We start from the raw sequence: 10184 nt of genomic DNA, 5'->3' as shown, positions 1-10184 counted from the left end.
GAGCACCTTAATACCAGCCCCTTTCAACCCCACCACGTGTTGCCCGCGTTCATCTTAATACTTCAAGTATGAACTCCGACATCCAACGCCTCGTATTCAGTGGCAAGCGTGAGGACTTCCAAACCTGGATGGACGCCTTCCGTGGTGAGCTGCAGAAGCGCTGGCTTAAGGCCCGCATTGACGCCCAAAACGCCAAGCGTGCCGTGTGTGACGTGTCGTACGAGTCTTGGCTTACTGGTGTGCCGGATGCGCTACCGGATACCTTAACGCAAGAATCCCTACAGGAGGCCACCCTCCTTAGGGATTTACAAAACGTGGAGATTCGCTCACTTTTGTCAAAATCCCTACCGAAGAGCTACCTTAACCAGCTCAACGTGTCCCTAATTGACCCAGCCGTTACTGTCACCGAGATCTGGCGCATGCTCGAACGTGATTTTGGGGAGTCGAGCGCGACGGGTGTCATTGGCCTCCTCACTAAGTTCGTCGGCACCCTTACGTCCGACTACCGCCATGTGGGTGACCACTTTAAGGCAATGAGTGCCCTACGGAACCGCATCAACGCTCAGAGCGTCAAGTGCTTCGGCGAGCCAATTGTTTCGGAGCAGTTAGTGGGTGCTCTGTTCCTATCGCTCCTACCCCAGCAGTACTTTGGGTCCTCGGTTAAGTTCACCAAGGATTCATTTACTATGGACAAAGTGTTTCAGTTGGTGGTGAACACGTTTGGGTCCAAAAGTAAGCGGGACATTTTGTCGATGTCAACCGGATTTGGAAAATCCCTAAACAAGTACGAATTTCCGGTTGGCCAAATTCTGGCCAATGAGCGCAAGCGAAAACCGGATGGCGGCCAGAATGAATGTTTTTACTGTAACGGCAAGTACAACGAAGGTGCCAAGGTGCACATAAAGAAGGACTGCCCAAAGCGCAAGGAAGATTTTGCGAAGGGGTACTACCGCACGTCCATCTTCAAGGCGGCGAAGAGTGGTCCTGCTAAGGTGGCGGCGGTGCGCGCTACTCGCAGTGAAGTGGCCGTGGGCCAGGTGGAAGTGGCCACTCCAAGCGGCGGCGATCGCACTGCCACGGACATGGAGGAGGCGGCTGCTAGCCTGGATGACCTCACCATGCAGTTGGAGTATGCGGTAAGATTAACCTCGTCTCATCTATTACATACATGAGGGTCGGCGAGGTTGGCACATGCCGAAGGACGACTGCCGCCATGGCCAATGCTGACAGTCATCCTTCACCATACAAACGTCACATGCAGTCAAGTCGAAGATATACACAAGATAGGACTCATGGACTCACTCTAACTTAGCGTTAAGCGGCGCTTTGCGCTATGTGGGGCCGCGAGGACACGCACCTGTACTTGGCCGACATGGCGTCATGCCATTGCAACCAGGTAAAACTAAACGTGTTGGGAATTGTATGCACATGAAAATGTATTGCTGATTGTATGCTGGCCAGAACTCTAACCAATCGGTCAAATCTGACGAATAATCTGACTTTAGCGCGCCGGATAGCGTCGACGCTAGAGAGTCCCGCGGTGGGAGAATTAAAACGATAAAATCTGACTGAAAAAATACAGTTTTGGAGTTTTAGCGCCACGAGTGGGGATGCTCTTAGCTGCTCTGGTGTCTATGGCTGAAGTGTTCTTGATGGATATCAGTACGTGGTTGCAAGGGCTGCGGCGGCGGTTTGCAAAAGATTAGTCTATTTTTAGCAAAGTACTTCGTAGAATCTTAACGATGAAGTCTGATTGGCCAACTTAGATTATTTTGACAAATCAAACTAAACGGTTTAAAATACACGATTCTGATTGGATATGTACAGCAATATTTGGACGAACTTTGTTCACGTGTACGAAGTTTTGTAGCCAATCAGACGCAAGAATTACAAATCAATTGGTTTGATTTGTCATTGAAATCGAATTTCGTAGTATAGAGGCCAATCAGAATTGGCAATAAATAATTTACTTCGATTCAAAGTGTGGCTTCAAATCCTTGTACTGGGCAAAAGGAATTGTTCACATTTATAAAGGTTCACGCCTACTAGCAAGAACCAATTGCATTTTTAATAGCTCGTCAGACATGTATACTAGTGATTTGTATACTATTTTAAATGCCTCAGGTCAAATGCCCACTCTATGCCTACTACTAGTACCCTCGTTGTTGTGGTCGCAAGTATTCCACACCAGACGCCTAAAACCGAATAATATTGGCGGCGGAGGTGCGAGACCGATCGATCCTCGCGCGAGAATATGGCGATCACATCCGACGAAGTCAACTTCCTTGTGTATCGTTACCTTCAGGAATCTGGTATGTGCATGTGCGACCAAGTTTCCTCCTGGATGGAACCCTCTCCCTCTCATATCCTGCTCGGGTGGTCGCACGTAGGGTTCTCGCACGCTGCGTTCACGTTTGCGTACGAAAGCCAACTGGCCAAGAGCAGTGTCATCTCCACAGAAGTGCCCCCCGGCGCATTGATCTCGTTCATTCAGAAAGGGCTGCTGTATGTGGGTATTGAAGCACACGTGAACGAGGTAATATGTGGCCGAGACTGCGTCGATGTGCAATGTACCTAATATCGATACAGGACGGGACAGAGCGTGAATGCGAAGCTGATATCACGCTCCTGAATCCACACATCTGCCGAGTCGCGCAATCCGTGTCGCGGGGTAGCAGTTCCTCTGGAGGAAAGCCTGGCAAACGAAAGCGCAAGGCAGATGACGGCAGCGGCAGCACGACCACTGGTCTTGGACTCACGTCGAACTCCCCCGACTCGGTGCATGACCCGGCACTGACACCCACCACGACTACTGCGACGACGACAACCACCGTCTCCGCCACGAACGAACCTTCTCCTTCGTCCCATTCGACCAACCCCACGACAGACTCTGGTACACTTACTTGTCCGTTCATACATACGCTCACGTTATGCCTTAGCGGACCCACCTGCAGCAGACACGACCATGATCGTGCTACGCGGCCACGAAAAAGACGTACGTACCACACCCATGTCATGTCCGCCTCATCTTTGTTCTCCAGGCGTTCAGCTGTTCGTGGAAACCGCGGCAGAACACGCTCGTGACCGGCTCCAGCGACGCCACCGCGCGGATATGGGACGTTCCGCCCGACTTTTCGACTCCCGCGACTGGCCTCACGCTTGCACACGGCAGCGACGGCGCCACCTCGACGGACGTGACGACGTTGGAGTGGAATGTACGTGCCCATGTCCCATCCTCCCTCTCTGTCTCATGTTGTTCCTTTCATCCTATCTTGTTTGATATGTGTGTGTGTGTCCATTAGATGGACGGATCGATACTTGCCACGGGATGCTACGATGGCCACATGCGACTGTGGTCGGGTACTTCTGGTACGCAGATCGCGATCGTCTTGTCTTATAACCCACCCACCCGTTCCTTCTTAAGCCTCTTGACCTAACGATTCAATCGGTAGGCGCTCTGCTGCAGGACATGGCGCACCACACCGGACCAGTGTTTGCCGTGCGGTGGAACCCGTCGAGTCGTGTGGTGCTGAGTGCGAGCCTCGACAGCACCGTGTCGTTATGGGACATCCAAGCGTCGTCCAAGCTGGCGCAGATGACTCTGCACGACGGCGCGTCCATCTTGGACGCTGCCTGGAAGGATGACGCGACGTTCGCCACGTGCTCGGCAGACACGACCATCCGACTCACAAACGTCGACGACGCGGCGGGTCCGTGTGTGACATGGAAAGGCCACACGGACGAAATCAACGCCATCCACTGGAACCCCCCCGCAACCGTGTTGGCGAGCTGCTCGGACGATACCACCGTCAAGCTGTGGAAAGTGGTGCGGTTGCTTTATATCGATCGTACTGTGTCCAACCATATGATGTTGGGTAGACGGACGCAACATGTGTGTATGACCTGACGGACCACACCAAGGAAGTGTACACGGTGCGGTGGAGCCCCACGGGCCCAGGGACCGCGCAGCCGAACCGGACCGCGGTGCTCGCGACCGCGTCCTTTGACATGACCGTCAGGTTATGGGATGTCCAAGTGGGTCAATGCACGTCGACGTTGCAGCACGAGTACGTGTGTATGTGTGATGGTGTCGTTGCTTCGCAAGTTGCTGACTCACATCCCTCTCATCTTGGATATTGTAGCAACCCCGTGTATGCGATTGCGTTTAGTCCGAACGGCGAGTACGTGGCCAGCGGGTGTATCAGCGGAGCTGTCCAAGTGTGGTCGTTGCAGGTAGGTGTGGTTTGGTATACCTACTACTTCCTAGGTTACTGCCGACATTTCAAAGTTACTGGCGACATTTGCATTTCATTGGCTGTAATTCTTCAATTTCTATTACTATTTATGACATTTCATTGGCTTACAATTGTTTTAAGCGCTGATTATAATCTTTTGCGAAAATTCATGCCAAAGTATCATTCGCCCAAATTGAGTGAGGGCTCGATTGTCTGTGTCAATTCAAAGTAAATGTCGGCAGTAACCAGAGGAAGTACTACTACTCGGAGGAGTACTTAGAACTCCTGTTACTGGGCTGCATCGAATATGATATAAACACAACGTACTTAATCATATGACGGCATGAATTAGACTGGCGGGGTGGTCAAGACATATCAAGGTCAAGGGGATATCTTTGAAGTGAGTTGGAACCACGACGGCACGTTGATTTCGGCGTGCTTTTCCACGGGCGAAGTCGTCGTGATTCACTTTCGGGTGTAATTAGTTTAGAATTTATATTACGACATCTCCAAGTGTTTTGTGTTGTCGTTCAACATGGGACTTCAACCTCCAACTCAATGAATAAAATTATATAATGAAAAAGAAAAATACCATACAAATTTCAAGTGAAGTCAACAAACGTATTGATTTTAATTTTGACGCTTGGACAACCCACCCCCTCCGATCTTGTGCATTTTGCGATTTCGACTGCCATGTTTCGTTCGGCCGCGTTGAAACTCCATGCGTCGGTGGGTGTAGCACGCTCCATGAGCACGACGACGGGACAGACAATTGGGTTTATCGGTCTTGGCCAGATGGGCGGCAACATGGCGATCAACCTCGCCAAGGCCGGCAACCATGTGGTCGTGTTCGACGTGGTCCAAGCCAACATCGACGCGGTCACCCCCCACGGCAAGGTCGAAGTCGTGTCGTCCCCTCGCGAGGTTGCCGCTCAAGCTACGACTGTCGTGACCATGTTGCCTTCGACGCCGCATGTGGAACAGGTGTACCTCGGCAAGGATGGTTTGATCCATGCGTTGACCAAGTCGCATTTCCTGATCGATTCCAGCACGATCGACCCTGGTTTCACCAAGACCCTGGCCGCTCGCTTGGTGAAAGAAGTCGGCGCCACCTTGGTGGACGCGCCCGTGTCTGGCGGTGTGAACGGCGCCAAGAACGCCTCACTTACCTTCATGGTCGGCGGGTCGGACGATGCGTTTGCGAAGGCGAACCCCGTGTTGAAGCAAATGGGCAAGAACATCGTGCATTGCGGCGGAGTGTGTACGTCTAACGGATTCTCTCGTCATCTCCATCTCATCCCCTTCGTCATGTAGCCACGGGCCAAGCCGCCAAGATCTGCAACAACCTGGCGCTGGCGATTGAAATGGTGGCCGTCGCGGAAGCCATGACGCTCGGCGACAAGCTTGGCATCAACCCCAAAGTCCTCGCCGGGTAAGAACGAATACATACGAGAGTATCTAATGACGATGGGTAGGATCTTGAACACGTCGAGCGCGCAATGCTGGTCGTCGACGCTGTACAACCCGTACCCAGGCATCTTGGAGAACGTGCCATCGAGCAACGGGTACAAGGGCGGGTTTGCGTCGGTGCTGATGCGTAAGGACTTGGGGCTGGCGTTGGATGCCGCCAAGTCAACGGAAGCGTCCGTACCGCTCACGTCGGCCGTCCATCAGCTGTACAACATGGTCGTAAACCAAGGCGACGGCCAAAAGGACTTTAGCTACATCCTCAAGTTTTTGGAAGGTCACAAGACAAAATAGAACAACACGGAACTAGTAATACTACTAGTACATGCTGCTCTACTATTACTAGTAGTACTTCAAGGGTAGTAGTTGGAGGTGGGAATGTTTGTGTACACGTTATTGCCCTGTGACCGCATCGCGCTCGGTTTGCTTAACCATATCGCCGTCAATCTTCATGACATTGCGAATGCGCTTGAGCACGTTCAACCGCGCTTCTTCCTTGGACAGTCCTTCGTAAATGGGGTTTCCTGTGAACAGTACGTCGCGGAGCTTGGGCAGATTCGACTAGACATGTCCAGCGTGAATGAGAAAAGAGAGATCGATGAAGGTATCGGACCAGTTTGTCGAGTTCGTCCCAGTTTTTTATTTGGTTGTTGGACAGGTACAACGTTGTGAGGTTGGCGAGGCCCGAGAGCCCGTCGAGGGACGTGATGGTGTTGTACGAGAGCCATAGTTCTTCCAGCGAGTCGGACACGTCGTCGAGCTTTTCGATTTTCTTGATTTGGTTGCGGCCCAGCGACAGGATGCGCAGTTTCTTCATGCCAGACAACGGGATTAATCTGTCAATGCAGTTTGTCGACAGGGAAAGGTGCCTACAACGCGTCATGCATGAGTGGTGTTAGGTCGACGCGTAGTGTACTCGCAATTTTTGAGCGTGTTCAACGAGTTGTCGAGCTTGGCAATCGGCGGGATCTGGCAGTACAGCTTGATTACCGCGGCTTCCTCCGACGATGCGTTCTCCTTTGCCTCCCACGCCTTGATGGCTTGACTGCACGTCGTCTACACAGGTTGAGCTCACTCTTCGTGTCATGTCTTTCGTCGCATCCGCGTACCATGGTCTTCCTCGGGGGTCAGTTCTGTTTTGTTTTTCGAAAGGTCGCCAAGTCGGAGCGATTACTTCTAACGTTACCGTACAGTACACAATAACTACCCTGGGATTTTTCGTCCAGGGTAGCGAAACTTAAGCCGAATGAGTTCGTGATGGGTAGTTATTTCGACCGCCATAGTATCGAGGGTACCTTATTTAAGACCGAAATTTAATACTATATTTTGTATACCCATACAATTTTATAGTTATATTGAAAATCATATGTTCATACTTGGTCGAAAACATTTAAATATTTTGATCAGAATGTAAGGTAGCAATCATTAACTTGTCGTGGCACATCGTCGGTAACCCCGAACGGCATTGAACAAGCAACTCCTTTATTGTAAAGTTAGCCGAGCTGATGCACTCAACATAGTCGAATAAATAGTGTTCTCTTGCAATGACGACAGGTGTGCATCAAAGGCAGAAGTCGATCCACACATAGGATGCTGACCGCAGGTTTCGAACGCCCTCGCAATCCACTTATCCTTGACGACAGCAACACCGACTATCCCACCGAATCTTGCAAGTTGCGTAAGCGCCCACGCGTGGTGGTTCGCGAAGACTTCGTACTCCTTAACGCTGATCTGCACGACGACTTTGTGCTTGAGGAACAAGACGAAGACTGGATGTAACTACAGTAGTTAGAGTTAATCATTCATATTCATTTTTCCTTTTGATTTGATATACCGGTAGTAAGTAAGCTTAGTAAATTTGTTTGCACATTCAGCATAATACGGTATTGTACTGACAGTGGTCGCTGGCGTCGAGGGGACAAATGTGAGTTTCTGAAGAAATATTTGATCATTTTCATTGAAATTTTGTATGTGTGCTGAACTCACCGCCACAAAGAAAACTTCCTTGAGATGTCATACGTGGAAATGAATACTAAACGCACTTGAAATAGACCACTTTGGCCCCGAAATAACGTATGACCTCTAAGAACGTATAAATATTATATTAGCATATAATACAAAGTGAAACCTCTGAAATTAATAACTTGCTCCAAGCCGCCTGCCCTAGGTACGGAGAATCTCGCAAAAAATATATAAAAACTTCAAATAACGTTAACGGTTAGAATAACTGTAAGTGCAAGTCTTAAAATATGATAGGTCAAGTACGGATACGTAGTCATTTATCCGGAGATTTTGGCCCACTCAAATTCGCGCCATTTGTCAGTCATGCATCGGTTCGGCATTGCGTTCGACATTGACGGCGTCCTGATTCGGTGCGGCGATCTTGCGTCATCATAGGGTGATTGATGTATGTTGTGTAGAGGCGGAAAGGCGCTGCCCCATGCCGCCAAGATCATCCGCCAGCTCCAGCAGAAGCAAGTCCCGCACATTTTCTTGACGAATGGCGGCGGGTGTCGCGAAGAGAAAAAGACGCACACGCTGAGTCAAATCCTGGACCTGCCTCTGCGTCACGAGCAAATGATCTTGTCGCATACTCCGATGCGAGATCTTGCCAAAACGTTTGGAAGTACGTCCACAAGCAGTGTTGCCTAGAGCTGGATTAGAATTGTGGCGTGATCTCGAGGTGGGAATAGATTCCAAGGTGCTTGTGCTCGGCGCATACGAAGTCATGGATGTGGTACAATGGCGGCGCGGCCTCTCAAGTGACCATGTTCACACATGTGTGATGTAGGCCCAGCACTATGGGTTCAACAAGGTCGTGTCGGTGCAAGACATCGCTCGGCAGTCGCCATCCCAGTACCCATTCGTGAAATGGGACCCCACGTACGCATATATTGACATGTCTCCAACGAGGTACACACACAGCGAGCCCATGTTGTCTGTAGACCGAGTCCATTTCCCGACGAGCCCATTGACGCCATCGTCGTGTTGCATGATCCGATCCATTGGGCCCAAGATCTCCAGATTGCCGTGGACGTCCTCGTGGGCGGCACTCCGCTCGGGTCTGGACACAAACAGGGTCGCCAAACTCCTCTTTTTGTCAGCAACGACGACTTTACTTTCAGTGGCGAGTACCCCGTCCCTCGCTTCGCCCAAGGTCCATTTGTATATATCTATCATATTTTTTCTATGTATATAATATATATAAGGTATATATATATATATATTATATGATTGATTTCTTATATTTCATTATATATATATATTATTAGTTATGATCCCTTTTTCATACAGGTGCATTCACGAGGTGCTTGCAGCTATTGTACGAACAACACACTGGGCAATCTCTCCAAGTCCATCGCTTTGGCAAGCCGCATGCTGTCACGTATCGGTACGTTACATCCAAATAGTGTATGAAACCAAATAGTGTTACGATACGTAAATACTAGGTTTGCCGAACACGTGATGCACTCGCAAGCTGGCATGGCGAAAGTCGAGCGATTTTACGGAATTGGAGACAACCCGTACAGTGACATTCAAGGTAAGTTTGTATTAGTAAGAAAAAAGAGGTACTACTTGCATGTGTTGATGTAGGAGCCAACAACGCCGGGGACCACTGGACCAGTGTGCTCGTGCGGACGGGTATCTTCACCGACGTGGACAACCACCAGCAGCACCCGGCTGACGTCGTCGTGGACGGTGTGGACGACGCCGTCGAGTGGATCTTGGCGCAAGAAGCGTCGTTCTCGATGGGATAAAAAAGGACAAGTCATAATCGATATGCAAAGATCAACCAATCCAACGAAGAAAATAACTCAACAGGCAAGTGAATTGGAATTGCCCACCACCTACAGGGTTGAGTTTCCATGAATAATCAATCGTACCCCCTAGTATATGTAGTCATACTACTACTAGTAGTAAGTAGTATACACTATGTAGTCATACTACTACTACTAGTAGTAAGTAGTATACACTATGTAGTCATACTACTACTAGTAGTAAGTAGTATACTCATGCGAGTATTAACGTTACGCATATACTACTCGGTTCTCTGTATTGTGGTCCCGTCGAATCTCGCCGGCGAGAGTGGATTTGATTGGGTCTTACCGAACGAAGGACAACTGTATTCAACCAATCACAACTTCCAGCGTGATGATTCAATATTGACGCGACATATTTTGGAAATTCATACTGTAGCGAATTCACAATATTACTACCTCCGATTGGAAATGATTGATACTAGTAACAGGTTTCACTTTGTAGAGCCTTGAACAACTGTATCTCAGTCAAAATAGGTTATTGTCTTGACAATGGGTATACTCCTTCCAGGTACTGTCGATTTGATACAAATTTGGAATCGAATCGCGCCGACCAAACCGATCCACAATCGATCTGATTGGTTGAATTTCATTGAGAAGGTTTTGATTGGCTAATAAGATTGAGCTCATCTGAGGTAGCCAATCAAATCGATTTAAATTCCAA

The 10184-nt window shown here is 49.5% G+C and overlaps 5 protein-coding genes across 8 annotated transcripts; 4 read left to right on the top strand and 1 right to left on the bottom strand.

Moving 5' to 3' along the window:
• Positions 1–68: 68 nt before the first annotated feature.
• Positions 69–1227, top strand: H257_09642 (hypothetical protein; the record flags this gene model as incomplete). The annotated part of the gene is made up of 2 exons (XM_009835931.1): positions 69–1136; positions 1201–1227. 2 exons carry the CDS (start codon positions 69–71, stop codon positions 1225–1227), a joined length of 1095 nt encoding a protein of 364 aa, XP_009834233.1.
• A 965-nt stretch (positions 1228–2192) lies between these two features.
• Positions 2193–4830, top strand: H257_09641 (hypothetical protein). 3 transcript variants are annotated; one of them, XM_009835930.1, is made up of 10 exons: positions 2193–2312; positions 2391–2536; positions 2590–2893; positions 2940–2995; positions 3042–3215; positions 3303–3369; positions 3453–3826; positions 3880–4067; positions 4143–4233; positions 4588–4830. In XM_009835930.1, the coding sequence occupies exons 1-10, from the start codon at positions 2255–2257 to the stop codon at positions 4714–4716; spliced, it is 1587 nt and encodes a 528-aa protein (XP_009834232.1). In that variant the 5' UTR covers positions 2193–2254; the 3' UTR covers positions 4717–4830. The 3 variants fall into 3 exon arrangements, with proteins under 3 accessions (XP_009834232.1, XP_009834230.1, XP_009834231.1); XM_009835928.1 differs by having other exon boundaries at positions 4143–4830; XM_009835929.1 differs by having other exon boundaries at positions 3453–4067.
• A 4-nt stretch (positions 4831–4834) lies between these two features.
• Positions 4835–6869, bottom strand: H257_09639. 2 transcript variants are annotated; one of them, XM_009835926.1, is made up of 5 exons: positions 6812–6869; positions 6619–6758; positions 6316–6571; positions 5226–6263; positions 4835–5172 (listed from the first exon to the last, which is right to left on the bottom strand). In XM_009835926.1, exons 1-4 carry the CDS (start codon positions 6812–6814, stop codon positions 6096–6098), a joined length of 567 nt encoding a protein of 188 aa, XP_009834228.1. In that variant the 5' UTR covers positions 6815–6869; the 3' UTR covers positions 4835–5172; positions 5226–6095. The 2 variants fall into 2 exon arrangements, with proteins under 2 accessions (XP_009834228.1, XP_009834227.1); XM_009835925.1 differs by having other exon boundaries at positions 4835–6263.
• H257_09640 (3-hydroxyisobutyrate dehydrogenase) lies at positions 4918–6079 on the top strand. The gene is made up of 3 exons (XM_009835927.1): positions 4918–5496; positions 5550–5667; positions 5711–6079. Exons 1-3 carry the CDS (start codon positions 4929–4931, stop codon positions 5994–5996), a joined length of 972 nt encoding a protein of 323 aa, XP_009834229.1. The 5' UTR covers positions 4918–4928; the 3' UTR covers positions 5997–6079.
• A 1143-nt stretch (positions 6870–8012) lies between the features above and the next one.
• On the top strand, positions 8013–9590 carry H257_09638 (TIGR01456 family HAD hydrolase). The gene is made up of 8 exons (XM_009835924.1): positions 8013–8074; positions 8123–8328; positions 8396–8439; positions 8494–8585; positions 8648–8859; positions 8997–9093; positions 9152–9243; positions 9297–9590. Exons 1-8 carry the CDS (start codon positions 8028–8030, stop codon positions 9458–9460), a joined length of 954 nt encoding a protein of 317 aa, XP_009834226.1. The 5' UTR covers positions 8013–8027; the 3' UTR covers positions 9461–9590.
• The last annotated feature ends 594 nt before the right edge of the window (positions 9591–10184 follow it).

The sequence above is a fragment of the Aphanomyces astaci genome (genome assembly GCF_000520075.1).
Source record: "Aphanomyces astaci strain APO3 unplaced genomic scaffold supercont1.24, whole genome shotgun sequence".
Lineage (NCBI taxonomy): Eukaryota > Oomycota > Saprolegniomycetes > Saprolegniales > Verrucalvaceae > Aphanomyces > Aphanomyces astaci.
This window is presented reverse-complemented; position numbering and strand designations above follow the sequence as displayed.

Bases quoted from the DNA above. Each gene is read 5' to 3' on its own strand.
- H257_09641 (XM_009835928.1), top strand. From the start codon at position 2,255: ATGGCGATCACATCCGACGAAGTCAACTTCCTTGTGTATCGTTACCTT. The intron at 2,894-2,939 runs GTACACTTACTT...GTTATGCCTTAG, and splicing joins CAACCCCACGACAGACTCTG to CGGACCCACCTGCAGCAGAC. The intron at 3,370-3,452 runs GTACGCAGATCG...TTCAATCGGTAG, and splicing joins ACTGTGGTCGGGTACTTCTG to GCGCTCTGCTGCAGGACATG.
- H257_09640 (XM_009835927.1), top strand. From the start codon at position 4,929: ATGTTTCGTTCGGCCGCGTTGAAACTCCATGCGTCGGTGGGTGTAGCA. The intron at 5,497-5,549 runs GTACGTCTAACG...TTCGTCATGTAG, and splicing joins CGTGCATTGCGGCGGAGTGT to CCACGGGCCAAGCCGCCAAG. The intron at 5,668-5,710 runs GTAAGAACGAAT...GACGATGGGTAG, and splicing joins AACCCCAAAGTCCTCGCCGG to GATCTTGAACACGTCGAGCG.
- H257_09639 (XM_009835925.1), bottom strand. The intron at 6,572-6,618 runs GTACACTACGCG...GACGCGTTGTAG, and splicing joins AACACGCTCAAAAATTGCGA to GCACCTTTCCCTGTCGACAA. The intron at 6,264-6,315 runs GTCCGATACCTT...GGACATGTCTAG, and splicing joins GGGACGAACTCGACAAACTG to TCGAATCTGCCCAAGCTCCG.
- H257_09638 (XM_009835924.1), top strand. From the start codon at position 8,028: ATGCATCGGTTCGGCATTGCGTTCGACATTGACGGCGTCCTGATTCG. The intron at 8,586-8,647 runs GTACGCATATAT...TGTTGTCTGTAG, and splicing joins TTCGTGAAATGGGACCCCAC to ACCGAGTCCATTTCCCGACG. The intron at 9,094-9,151 runs GTACGTTACATC...CGTAAATACTAG, and splicing joins CCGCATGCTGTCACGTATCG to GTTTGCCGAACACGTGATGC.